At 46.9% G+C, this 14286-nt stretch overlaps 1 protein-coding gene across 1 annotated transcript in view; it reads right to left on the reverse strand.

Moving 5' to 3' along the window:
- Window positions 1–3519: 3519 nt before the first annotated feature.
- The window catches only part of efnb1 (ephrin-B1), a 55862-nt gene continuing 45095 nt past the window's right edge, over window positions 3520–14286 (reverse strand). The window contains exons 3-6 of the mRNA XM_028984645.1: window positions 13225–13317; window positions 9492–9629; window positions 6842–7131; window positions 3520–6651 (exon numbers count right to left, since the gene is read on the reverse strand). Coding sequence (XP_028840478.1) covers window positions 6517–6651; window positions 6842–7131; window positions 9492–9629; window positions 13225–13317 — 656 coding nt within the window. The 3' untranslated portion in view covers window positions 3520–6516. The remainder of the gene's footprint in view (window positions 6652–6841; window positions 7132–9491; window positions 9630–13224; window positions 13318–14286) is intronic.

Genomic DNA, 14286 nt, shown 5'->3' on the forward strand with positions numbered 1-14286 from the left:
TGAGAGCACTGATCTTCTCTCAGTCGCTTGGACAAACTGTACCCGGAAGGTTGCCGGTTCGAATCCCGATCCGCCAAGGTGCCACTGAGGTGCCACTGAGCAAAGCACCGTCCCCACACACTGCTCCCCGGGCACCTGTCATGGATGCCCGGGGCATACTAAGGGTGATGGTTAAAAGAAGAGGACACATTTCGTTGCGTCACTGTGTGCTGTGCTGTGTATCACAACGACAATCTTTCTATGAAAGCCTTGTTTTTATTGTATTTCAGTTCACCCTGTTCCTGCTGCCCCGGCCACATGATGTCTCGTATGTAAATTCAGTGTGTACCTGTTTATATAATTATATTACATTCAGTGTGAACGTGGTGGCCTAGCGGTTAAGGAAGCGGCCCTGTAATCAGAAGGATGCCAGTTGGAATCCCGATCTGCCAAGGTGCCACTGAGCAAAGCACCGTCCCCACACACTGCTCCTCGGGCGCCTGTCATGGCTGCCCACTGCTCACCAAGGGTGATGGTTAGAAGCAGAGGACACATTTCGTTGTGTGCTGTGCTGCATTGTTTCACAATAACAATCACTTTCACTTAAGTTACCCTGGATAAGGGTGTCTGCAGAATGTCGTAAATGTAATGCTGGCATGCTCTGCAAGCTATTATGGCAAGTCAGTTCCTTTATTCATGAATCTTTATTTGCCATGACATGTGGGACCCCCCTCTCTATTATGGTTGCCTGGAGGCCTTGATAAATAATAGTTTCTCCATCTCCATGTCACCACCCAAAAAGAGAAGGGAAAAGGCGCTTTGCAATTGCATGCCTAGAGTCTCCACAGTACTTATAGGGTAGGTGTCTCTAATAAAGTGACTTTCCCTATTGTTCCTTACCGCTCTCTCTTCATGCTCCCCCTAATCGTGACTAAAGAGCCGGGCTGATCTTTCAGCCCTGTGGCCATTTCCCAAATTGCATTGCTGCGAGATGGATGTGGGGAATCTCATTTGAGGGGCCGATCCGTTCCGTGTTCCTCCGTGATCCCGCGATGCCCCAGAGTGGACGCATCATCAGTTACCCAGAGTGCCCTAGTGAAGGAGCAGTGACACTCATTTAACCAGTCTGGTGTGCATTATAGTGTCCTGATCGCACGCTGAGCTTGCACACGCTTTCTCGCGTTGTGTGTGCGTGTGTGTACAACGCCTGAAGGTGTAACAGCAATATAATCAGGAGCTGAATCGTGCCTCAAGTTTATTATTAATGCATCAATGTTTTGTTTCGGTCTTATTGTAAAAGAACGGCGTGGCATTTGGTTGGAAGCTCTGTGTAGGACTTCACTAAATTAGCTGCGTTCAGCCTGGGCGGACTTGGTCTAACAAGACCTCATTACAACCGAACGCATCCTGGCGGTGGCCATTAGTGCGGCAAGCTGAAGAGCAGTGAGGGAACAGACGGACGAGGAGGAACAGCTGTACTCCTCCTCCTCGAGGTGTTCGGCGCGCTAGCTGCCTGCTCGTCTGAAGGCTGCAGTCATTACCGACAGCCGAGGCCTGGTCTGGGATCAGATGGGAGCCGCTGCTTCGCGTCTGTCGCCGCCGCTCCTGGCTGGAGAAGTTGGTAATGTAACGTCAATCAAACGCGTGCAGCTGCAGATCCTCCCCTGATCCCTGTCACAGCTGCTCACTTATTCTCCATTCAGAGCAAAATTAGATTCAGTCAAGGGCGGCAGTGTGGACTATTCAGAAGAGGACGAACTGTCAAGACACACAAGCTGCTCCTTCATTAAAGAACCATCAGAACTTGGGCCTGGATTTCCGTGGCGATATATAACACAATGTGTTCATTCTCCAGGTCACCATTAAAACGCTTCAATTAATGTGCTGATAGGAAACGGAGGGAAACAAAGGAGAAAAGGAGGAGATGGATTTTGCACCATTTCCTGAGCATTTGACGTATTGACAGGGAGAGAGTTGAATTGTACAAAATGAGGAAAATAGGGTATGTTTCAAGATGTTCCTTTTTTGTATTTTGGCCTTTCTGTTATGTACAAAATTGCAGAATTGTGAACTATTTGAAAAGTGAAATGAATGTCATTGTGAAACACTGCAGCAAAGCACATGGTACAACGAAATATGTCCTCCGTTTTTAACCAACACCCTTGGTGAGCAGTGGGCAGCCATGACAGGCACCCAGGGAGCAGTGTGTGGGGATGGTAGATTGCTCAGTGGCACCTTGGTGGATCGGGAACTCTAATATACTGAATAGGTGGATCTTTTTTCGTGTCCATTTCTCTTCTATTAATTTCTGTATGTTCTCTGAATTGTTCCATTATTAAGAACTGTAAAAATATCAGCCAAAACAATTCCTTTATGTTTATAATGACAAAGAAAATGTATGGGTTTTTTAGATTTTTAAGCATTTTTTTATCAAAACAGAAGCACAACACTCCATATTTTTCCATAGGAAAAAAATTTATTTCTCAATATGCAATATCAGGGTCTCAAACCTGGCTCATGGAAACAGTGTTCCATAGTAACTGGTTATGAAGGAACGTGGTAAAAGCAATGCAATGTGTGTAAGAGCGTCTGTGTTCGTCTGTGTGTGTTTAATGAATGCGTGTCGGAGCAGGTTCTACTAAGAAAAAAAATAACACAAATGCACTGGGATCATGGCATACATGTAAAATCGAGAAAGCAAAAATAATTATAATACTGTAATCATAAACAGGAAATAAAATTAGAATAAGAATAATAGCCGTGTACACTGAGGCCAGAAGAGTGTGAAAGACCAGTGGCGCTGGATGTAGAGGCGCAGTAGGGGAACCAAAAGTGAAAAGAACATTTCAGCTAGCGGTTCCTGTGATGTTCTGCAGCCGTTTGATCCTCACTGAGGCTAGCGCCACACTAGCGCTCTGAGACTGACTCACTCCGGGTTATTTCCCAGCTGAGCTTCCTGCCGGCCCCTCACCGGGGGCTGGCTGACCCCTCTCATGCGCAGGGCTGCCGGGCCGCGCCTGCTCGGCCTCGTGGCTCCACCTCTGGGCTCCAGCGGAGGTTTTCTCATTAGTCTGAGACCCAGATAATATTGTGATAATCTACAGAGGTCAAGAGCAAGACTCTGTTCTCCCCGCAGGGCCTAGTAAGTGTGTTTGTGCGTGTGTGTCTATATGTTTGAGGCTGTGTGCTCAGAACCAATGTAAAGCTTCTTCTGAGTCTATCCAGCTCCCCCCATCTTTCCACTCGCAAGACTCAAGGCCCTTTCTCTGGCTTTGAGTTTGGGATGAACCCCTGCGAAAGCAACCTATGCCGCCTAAAGATGATGTCATCAGTGTGAGTAAGTACAGTAACGGGTACGGCTGGTGCTCAACGAGTGCACACTGGCGCTTCACTTGGGTTCATGACAACAACGGCAATGGAACGAAAATGGATTAAATGTGTCACAGAGTGTATACAGGCTTAGAGATGTATACATCTCTTAAGTGTATCCCACAATTTCATTCACCCCCCAACCCACCCCCAAAACCCCAAAAGATCCGGCCATGACGTGAGAGAATGAGAAACGAAGAAACAGAAACATCTGTGATGTTGTGTGAACTCTGCGTTTTTTCCATTGTGAAAGCTGGCACCCCATCTATAGAGTCCTCTGTGGAACCTATTCCTATTTAAAAAAAAAAAAAAAAACTCAAAAGTTTACATATACAAAATGTCCTTTTCAAAAAAAGACACCTATTTACAAAATTTTTCTGCATTAAAAAACCTAATTATACTTTCATAAACAGGGCTCTAATAAATGTAGGTTTTTTTTTCATTCTAACATACAGTATTTACATTGTTTCTGGTAAGGCCAACTAAAATAAATCAACTAAATGGAAAAAAAAATTAAAACATTTTAGGAGCACCACAGATGCATGACCTCTCCCTGGGCTGGACGGCAGTGCATCTAATGCTCTTTGCGCACTGGACCTCAGCTACACAAAGCTACACAACGCTAACATCCCATCGGCAGTCACGTAGAAAAATAGTCTCTCTTTTTTTTCCCATAGAGTCCAGGAGTCCACTGTGGTAAACATGAATGCGTACATGAGATTATTCTGCATAATGGCAACAGGCCTTATCGTTTAGCGCGTGGATTTATAACCCCTATCGCCTTACGGCCAAAGAAAGGTGTGTAAATATGTGACGTGGAAAGCTTTTCCAGAATGTCTTCAAAGAATACAGTATAACTTGCACAGAGAGTCGATAATATGGGACAGTAAATATCAAGGGAATGAGAGAGACCATGAACACCAGGTACTTTTGAACTGACATGGGGAAAATGACGTTGTTTTTTTTATTTTATATTAAAATGAAAGTAACTGTGATTAGAAAAAAAAAAAAACATACATCATTTTGGAGTAAATTCACTAAAATTTCTACAAAAATAATACATACAAAAACTTGCATTCTGGGAGTTAAGGGTGTTTCCAGATGCATTCTTATAAGTTAGTGTTCTTCACAAGGGTTCCTCTAGCCGTGACCTGACTGCTAAAGCGCTTTTTAAAAATAAAAATTCAATAACTTAATTTAATCCATTTAGCACTGAAAGAGCGCTGGTTAAAGCGTCGCATATGACTTCCCGTCCGGACGTGTGAAGCCCAGACTGCATGTTGCACCACGTAGGTGTGTGTGTGTGTGTGTGTGTTTACTTGCCACACTATCAAGCACAAGCAGGGTGTATTTGTGCTCCTCTGCAGGATACCAGATGGTGTAGTGGATGGAAGGATGAGTTCAAAAACAACAAGTGCAGAAAGAAGAGTTCATTAGCGGCTGGTTGGTGGAGGGAAGAGAGAGGAATGTGTGTGTGTCCCCACAGTGCAGAAGAAATCAGAGCAATGGCTCTATAATTCTAAATAAAAGCAACTTTTGTTTGACACCAAATAACATCGTCTTTCAAAAAAAAAAAAATTGCGCTGTTATCCTCTAATTTTGGTGTCCGTAAGAGAGGAAGAGTTCGGGGGTAAACAGTCATCAGCAGGAAGGATAATCCTGCAGTGAGTGGCTCGACTCAAAACTCTTAACTTTCATCTGTCCCAGGCACAGAGTTAATTGTTAGGGCCAAAAATGTCATTTTCATAACTGGCTATCCCTGTATAAAATATTTTTAACTGACTATATCTCATCTGCAAACTTGATCATGTGGCCGTTTTAAAAAAAATTACAGTGGGGCGTGGCTTTAGAAGAGCTGGCCACCCCTGATCTCAGTCATCAATATTATTCAAATGATCTAAATACAACATATTTATTTCATGTTTATTGGTTCAAATTATTTCCTGCGCTTCTGGATGGCTCTGGATGTCCAATAAATATGAATCATAATGGATAGAAAGATATTAAAGATGTTGATATTCAAAAATCATTTTATTTTTCAGTATTATCAATTATCTGCCCAACCCTTTTACCCAATTCCAGAGGGATGAGCTCTTTTTCTGCCTTTAAAACAACCCTAGTGAGAAGCAGAGGGGGAGGATGAGCGAGGAAGATCTTGGCTCACGCTCTTTCCATTCTCATCCTTTCTCCTGAAACTCATTTTTTTTTTATGGAGATGGACAGAACACATGTCATTTTTTCCCCCCCATTATGCCTCGCGCCGCTCTCCTTCCCAGGGACCCCCTGTCCTGACGTTCCCTCTGCTGGAGAGGAACGCCGCCACGCCAGCCCTCAGCGGCGAGCCACTGCGCTCCTGTCTGCCTGAACCTGTCCACCTCTCCTGAGAGCGGGCCAATGAAGATGGGTCAAAGGTCACTCCACCCCAGATAGCATCTAAATTGCTTCCACACGTTTGATTCTACCCAGACAAATTTGATCTTGTTATTTTTGCTCACCGTGGGGAACAGCCAGGGGCTAATTTGAGACACACACACACATTCTCACGCACACACACACACACACAACACTCTTGTTTTTTTCCAGGCCATTTCAGTTGTCATGATCTTTCATCACTTATATAATGTGAGCCTGTTTGTCTTTCATTAGCTCTCACTTTCTGTCTTTCTCTCTCCCCCTCTCACATACCTCTGTAAACGAGAGAGAACAGGGTTTGAAGTGTGTGTGTGTGTGTGTGTGTGTGTGTGGCAGGTATGCAGCCTTGGCTTGATACAATGTGCTCTCTGCTAATGGTACACTGACGAGGTCAAGTGGAAAATGATCAGAAAATTAACATCCTCATCACCTGCGAGCATCATGGCTGAGCGAAGGCGCGTCCGATCCGGAACAGGACGCAGAGAACGAGGACGAATGCATGAGTGAGTAAGTGAATAAAAAAAAAAAAAAAACGACTAAAAATGAATATGGAGCTAAAACATTTCAGTGTGACAGAGTCAGGACATGTGTGTCCCGCATAGTGTCTCTTTGAGAGGGCATGGCCCCCGTTTCATGGTGAGAGTCCAGCAGTAATGGGTGTGTCCTGCCAGTGTTCCACGGCAACGCGCGTAAAAGCGCGCCGCCGGACAGAGCGGGGCGAGGGAGAGAGGGGTCTGGCCTCTGCTGCTTTTCTCCTCACACATGAAGAGGGAAGTTCAAGGTGGCCATGTCCTTTTGGAGAAAACAGGCAAAGAAGGTGGGCATGGATAAATACCCCGCCCCCAACTTGTTCCAGCTGGTCCGCCCCATTTGTTGTGTGTTTCTGCAGCTCTGTATTCGTGAAAAAGAGTCCATCAACATCATTCACACTAGGTAGTTTAAAAAATAAGGTGTGTGCATCTCTCTCTCTCTCTCCTTCTCGTCCCGTCGTTCCGTCTCAAACTTTGTAGTAGATGTTGGCAGGGCTCTGCGGCGGCATCTCCTGGACAATGTAGACGGGATGACCATAGTCGCCGCTCACCTTCTCGTAGTGCGGACAGTAGTTGTTCTCTGTCGTCCGCAGTGGAATTATGATGTCGCTGGGCTCTGAGCCGGCGCTGCCTGCCCCTTTGGGCGTGGCGAGGGTGCTGAGGGACAGGGCGGTGCCCCGGGGCTGCGTGTGCTTGCGAGTCCTCTTCCTCAGCTTGATCAGCAGCACGATGAGGATGATGATGATGATGAGGAAAATGACACATCCGGCCCCGATGGCAGCAAAGAGGGCCGGTTTGGAGCTGAAGATGCCATCATGGTTACTGTCCTGGTTGATGGTGTCTGGCAAGGACAGAGGAGAAGGTAAATCTGACTTAGAAATGTACACAGACACATAACATATGTAGCACATGTATTATAAATATGTAACTACAACATGTCCTCGTAAGCAAAATGACCCCACATACTCTATTCCCCTCTGTCTCACACACACACATACATACATCAGTTAACCTATTAAATATGAATGTGTAACCACCACAATGTCCCAGGTGCAAAAAACGTCCCCACAAAATACCAGCATTTGTGAGAGCATTTGGTCCTCAATAAGATACAGAAATATGAGCACATATGCACACACAGATGTCGTAGAGCTGCTAGATTTATTTTCTATGATTTATCTGGTTCCTTTCAGTAGCGCGACTCCAGCTTGGTGTGTGTATGTTTGTGCATTTTCTGAGGGGGTACGGAGTGTGTATGTCTGTGTGACTTAAGCCATATGGTAACTCTCCGTTTGTGGAAAGACAAACTGTTTAGGGGAACATTAAAGCTGGGAATGAAGGGAAAACGACAAGCACACACACAGATACACACAGGGTAGCAATGCATGCTTCCTGTGTGCCTTCCATTCGTTGTTCAGATGTTCTCTCCTTCTTTCACACTCATTGGTTTGTGTCCATCCAACGCTTGTGTAGTTACTTTGTGGATCCGGATTATAAATGCTCCTTTTTCATTATATCTACGCGTCCTCACACACTCACTCTTGCAAGCACACTTCCACGGCATGACGCCCTCGCAAGGACAGGATGTCTCCATTCCTCTTCATTTTTATTTTATGAGCGGAGAGGTAGCATTTGAATCCCTCCCCGCTTCCTCTGCTGATGAAGTTTGAACCACCTGCAGGTAAATGGTTCCCCATGCGAGTGCGATGCGGACACGCAACATTAGCTCTCCTTCTCTCGGTAGCGCTGCAGTACCCACACTTAGGCGCGTGCATGCACACACACACACACACACACACACACACACTCTCTCTTACCTAACATCTTGATTTTAAGCGTTGCTGTTAGCGATTAGCATCGGCGTGCCCGGTGCTGAGCACGGTGAACCTGCTGTGACCTTCGCGAGCGTACGTGGGATTTGGGCGCGCTCCCCTCCCCTCCTCCTGCTGCTGGAGCGCTAATGGTGTGAAAATGGAGCGTGGCTGTGTTTTGGAACAGGAGCGCGGGCGAGGTGATTAGCGCAAGGAAGCGGCCTTTCCCCCGAAGCCGCTGAGTCGGCGAGATCTACGGCGATAAAGCGCGCCGCTGACCTTCAGCTCACACCTCCGGAGTGTGCCGTCCACCGCCAGCACTGGGCCACTGCTGACAGTGTGTGTGTGCTGGAAGGTTCTTCATACGAACATGCATAAACAACAAACTGGTGCAAATGGTTCATTTCTGAGTATATGGGTGCCTGTGTGTTCACTTACATCTGTAAGTTTGGCCGTACATGTTGCATTGTATGTTCCTGTGTGTTAATATACATATGTGTGTGTGGACTTGGTGGGTAACACAGGTGGTAGGTGGTAGCCTAGCGGGTAACACACTCGCCTATGAACCAGAAGGCCCAGGTTCAAACCCCACTTACTACCATTGTGTCCCTGAGCAAGACACTTAACCCTAAGTTGCTCCAGGGGGGGACTGTCCCTGTAACTACTGATTGTAAGTCACTCTGGATAAGGGCGTCTGATAAATGCGTAAATGTAAATGTGTGTGTGTATGTGTCCATGTGTGCATTTGTGTGTGTACATCCTTGGGTGTCAGTGTGTTCATCTGTAAATGTGTGAATATGTGTGTGTGTGTGTCCTGCCAACACTCACATCCAGGCAACCATGATAAACTGTACTCCTTTTATTGCATTCTTCTCTCCGCCGAGAGAGAGAGAGAGAGAGATGGAGAGGTGTGGAGAGAGGGAGGCGGCGAAGCCCCGGCTCATTCTCTCCTCCGCATTCGCAGTTTAAGAGCGCTGAGAGGCGTACAGGAGGAAAAAAGCGGAGCAGACGCTTCCCAGTGAAAGACAAACCCGCTGCAGGAGTGCTGGACCGCCGCCAGAGCGGCGGAGCGCAAGCGAGAGGGAGGGGGTGAGGAAAGAAGGGAATGAGTGAGTGAAAGAGGGGAATGTAATTTTCTTTCTTTTCCGAACATCTGAATCTGTTTTTGTCCTGAGTGGAGCCAGAGCTCTGGGCTCTAAATGAATCTCTGTAAACCCGGAGGTTTCGGCTTTCCTTCCACAGAGAAAGAACGACAGAGAAGGGAGAGAAGCGGGGCTTCCATTCTGGTCAGACCCCGCAGGCTGCTTCAGATGATCTTATCACACACACACACACACACACACACACACATACACACACAGAGATTTAAATGGAGGCCACTCGCTCTCACCTTTGTTGCCGGGCAGGCCCGGCCCTTCCCTCTCCCGGCTGCTCTTGCGCTCTGGGGTGGAGGTGGACTCTTTGATGGTGTTGTCCAGCTCTCTCTCAGGCGGCTCGGGGTCAACGGGGTCAGGCGCCGCGTTCGGGTCTGCGAGCACCAATCACACACAACAGAGTGGGTAAGGAACATTCGAAACAGACACCAACAAGCCGTTCCATCAAACGGCATCAGGTCTGGGAGAGACCTGGGACAGGACCTGAGCAGGTCCGAGAAATTCAGTGGCACCGCAACGTGTGCTGAACTTTGCACATTGTAAAACTGCAGACTAACCAAATGTGAAAAATTGCATTACTTGAATACATGACACAGGTTTATCCACAGAGGCACAGTGTTCAGTGCAAAAAAAAAATGCAATAACTTTCAATCCATGGTTAATAATATACCTACTGGCACCATGATGACAGCAGCATCCCCATCATAAATCATGATTTTTAAAATTATTTTTCATTTTTTTTCTGGAAAGACAATATTTGTATCATCACCCCCTGCAACCCCGGTTTTTATTACAGTATCGAACCGAGCCCTCCTCATATCAAGGGGGCATAAAAAGCTGACTGAACATGATGCGGTCATCATAATCCGCGGCTGTAAATAGCGTGCCGGGGAGCCGCAGCCCTCTGCCAAATCAAGGCATTAGGTGTCGTGCCGTTTGCAGCCCAGTGCCAGAGGGGATTTAATGAGACCTTATGGATCTCTGGAGCGCTGTGGGGAACCGCTGCCCAAAAACATTAGCGGCCAGGCAGCTCAGCGGGGACGGCTGTTTCTGGGCAGGACTGAGGATCCTCGCTTCTTGTCCAGCCGACCACAGAACACCTTGTCCGCAAATCAACAAGTAAACAAATAAATAAATGTGCAGGGCCCAGCGGGATTTCTGGCTTTTCAATATGTCTTTTACATTTTGAACTAAAAAAAAAAAGTCTTCAGCGTAAAGCAGGAATTTGGTGTGCATGCAAGGTAACTCAACGTGTCTTGTTTTAATTAGTTTTTAGGCTGGGAAAAGGGGCACAGATGCAAATGAGATGTCGCCTTCAATTGGTAAAAACACAGGAGAGGGGCTCCAGGTCACTGAAAGTGAAGCGATTGTCATTGTGAAACACTGAAGCACAGCACACGGTGACACAACAAAATGTGTCCTCTGCTTTTAACCCATCACCCTTGGTGAGCAGTGGGCAGCCATGACAGGCGCCCGGGGAGCAGTGTGTGGGGACGCTGCTTTTCTCAGTGGCACCTTGGCGGACAGGGATTCGAACCGCCAACCTTCTGATTAAGTGGCCTCTTCTTTAACCACTAGGCCACCACTGCCCCTTTCTGATCGTCACCTGATGGATTGCATTGAACACAAGTGGGTTGCCATCGTGACATGAATCATTTTTCCTCCAGTGCATTCGCTGGTTAATTGAGGTCTTTTCTTGACTCTGGGCAGTTGTAGCCAAGCTGTCCACAAGTTTCAGTGTGCCTGCTTGCATCGTGCTTTTTGGAGAGGTGACAATGACATGCCCATCGAAGGTGCTTCTTAAGGTGGCCAGGGGTTTTCCAGCTACATCCCCTTATATCTATCTTGACCAGCATTGTGGTTTCCAGCATCTCCTCTGTGGTTTCAGACCAGCTTTCACTTTGCATATGCATCAGCAGGCCTTGGGTGCCTATGAACGTGTGGTAGGTTCTCCATGTGGCACTTTTTTCAGTGCATAGCATCACTGCATGGTCTCTCTGATCCTTGCACGCATTTTCTTACGTAACAACACATTATGTACATGATGCATGTGTGTGACCTCTGAACCCTGCACAGTCATAAAAACCAACATGTGCATGTTGTGAGAGGAAGGATGAACCCCCTCATTACTCACTGATATGTGCCTGATTATGAATGTAGATCAGCAAATGACGGCGGAGCACAAGCACATTCCACATTTCCACTTTCTCATTTCACGCCCGAGCGCCTCACTGATAATTACGTGTAATTAATCAATAAAAAAAGGGGCCGGCCGTGAAGATTACCATAACACTGCATCAAAATATGCAGATGAAACCGGAGACTCGGCCGGCAGAATTTAACATCTCAATGACCGAGGACGGCCTGCCAACAGCCGGGCCTCATCCCACTGGGCAAAAAAACATTTCTTTTGGCTCTCAAAAGTTATTATGGGGTATGCGTGTGTGGTCGAGTTTTATCTCGTACTTAGTTTGTGCTGTAATGGAGTTGTGGTGATAGCGCACCTGTCTGTGAGCTCATGTTATCATCGAATTAGCCTAGCCCTAATCTGATATGGGATTATAGTATCCAGTAACACTGTGTGTGTGTGTGTGTGTGTGTGTGTGTAGGCTGGGACGGGTGGGGTTGCAGTCCAGGGGTGCTGGCTGCTGTAACCCCCAGCCCTCAATCCCAACCCCTCCTTAAGTGCTCCCCATGACCAGAGGCCCACACAAACACAGACATACGATGGTGACCTATGACCTACGAACTCTAGGGGTCAATCCCATCATTCCCCTGAACCCTGAGGAAATAAACCTGTGCATTCCGACTGTTACACTTTCTGCTCTGTGTGTGTGTCTGAGGACCTGAGAAACCATCGCAGTAACTATGTTATTATTGGAGCTGCTGCTTTAAGTGTGTGTGTGTGTGTGTGTGTGTGTGTATGTGCCTACATGAATGTGTGTGTTCGTCTTACTTGATGATAAATGACTTTCACACACATACCACAGTGCTGTGACAGTATTATTTTATCACTTGTTGACACAATATGACTGTGTTATTACGTGTGAATATGTATACCCACATATGCATGTCTGTTAATCACTTCTGCAATTAAATCTAATGATTAATCATCTCTCTACCCCTAGATAGCGGCTCAGCCTCAAACATAATCTGCCAGATCAGCGTAGGCATGTGAGTGTGTGTGTGATTGGACGGCTTCGACCCATTTTCCACTGTAAAATGTAGCTTAATTATTTACCCAGTCACTTAGGGGACCCTAGCACATGGCTACACCCCTCTGTGCATACTTACACATATGTACATACCACGGAAGATTAGAGTGCTTGCGTCACCATGGTAATAAGGTAACTCTCGACTACTTATCTTCGGACCTTAACCAAACAAAGGAATGCTGGGAAAAAAAATGCGGTAACAATGTGCCCGCTTGGCTACAAGTGTGCTTCTGTGGGTGTGATGGAGTGTGAGGGACACACTAGAATACAGATGGAAGGCTGTGTGCAAGGTGTGTCTGGCTTTTTCATTGAATGTGTGTGACAAAACGCTGCCTTCAGACAAGAACTAGGGCCAAGGGCAGCATGTATTCTTAATGAGTGAGTGTGTGTGGGTACACATACATATAAATGTGTGTGTGTGTGTGTGTGTGTTTGTTAGGAAAGAGGAAAGAGACAGAATGTTATGAGAACCTCAGTCTTCTTGGTTTATGGGGTCTGAAGTCACTCAGCTGGTATCCATGTGCATGTGTGTATTTTTGTGTGGAGTGTGTGGTTTTGGAAACAATGAGATCTTCCCTCCCTTCACTAGTTCCTCGTCAGCTCTGTACCATCGGTGTGTGTGAGAGAGGCAGCCTCCTCTTTTGCCACTGTGTGTGTGTGTTTGTGACATTTCTATGTGTATGAGGTGGGTACAACGAAGTGTCCGCACGTGTGCGTTTTACTCTCGGTGACAGTAAAGACTGCTGATCCTCACCCTGGCCCACTTTCATCACGATCTTCATGGATCGCGTGTTGCACACTCCCCCCTCCCGGTTCTCCAAACCCTCCAGGGTCCCGTTAGACGTGGCTGCAGAGGAAGACAGAGAGAGAAAACAGAGTTAAACAAAAATGCAACACCCCACAAAATTGTATTAATGTTTGTGTGTAAGTGTGATGAATGTGTGTTTTTATGCACGTGCATACATGTTTTTTGCAGAGTGCAATTATGTTTATGTGGTTCTAAAAACATGCACGTGTTCCAATGTGTGCATGTGTGTGTGTGTGTGTGTGAGAATGTGCATAGGTGTGTCTGGTGTGTATTTGCGTGTGCAGTGGCCATGACTGCATGGCGTCTGGCTGAAATTTACACACTCAGTGATTGGAGTTCCTGCTCCCCTTAAATAGTTAGTGTGAGGAAACGCTCTTTTCCACCCATAAATCAGCCACCGCTGTAGCAGGTAAGGTTTCATTACAGAGAGCGGTGCTAATGATGCCTGCACGCACACACACACACACACACACACACACACACACACACTCACACGGGCCCAAATGCATACATATAGATGCTTCATGGCTAAAAAATGAAGATGTATGGATGTGTGTGTGGACGCGATTGTGTGTGCGTGTCCACTTTCATGTGGACGTGCCATAGTGTATGATGGTAATCCGAGTCCCCAGGAATGCACAGGCTTCCACACACACACACACTCACACGCGCAACTAAAATCATACACCGTCACAGCGAGCACATACATTCCTCCTGCTGCAGCCATCATCTCGCGTTGTCTAATCACATTTTCTCTCGCTTTCTCCGTAAAGAGGGGGTCTGTTCCTGCGCTCCTGCAGGAATGCGCAGCAGCATTCGGGAGGGCGAGGTATGCCAGAGGCAATTATGGGAAGCTGAGAATGCCAGGGGCTTAGCTCGCTCCCTGGGCAAGGCCTGTAATTAGACACTGGGTGGCATGGCAGGACCGGAGCCTTTATCTGCGAGGGGCTTTCCTGCTAATCAATACCCAGACGTACGGGGGGGGAAGGGGCGGCACAAAGGGGTCTG

The sequence above is a fragment of the Denticeps clupeoides genome, chromosome 6, assembly GCF_900700375.1.
Source record: "Denticeps clupeoides chromosome 6, fDenClu1.1, whole genome shotgun sequence".
Classification (NCBI taxonomy): domain Eukaryota; kingdom Metazoa; phylum Chordata; class Actinopteri; order Clupeiformes; family Denticipitidae; genus Denticeps; species Denticeps clupeoides.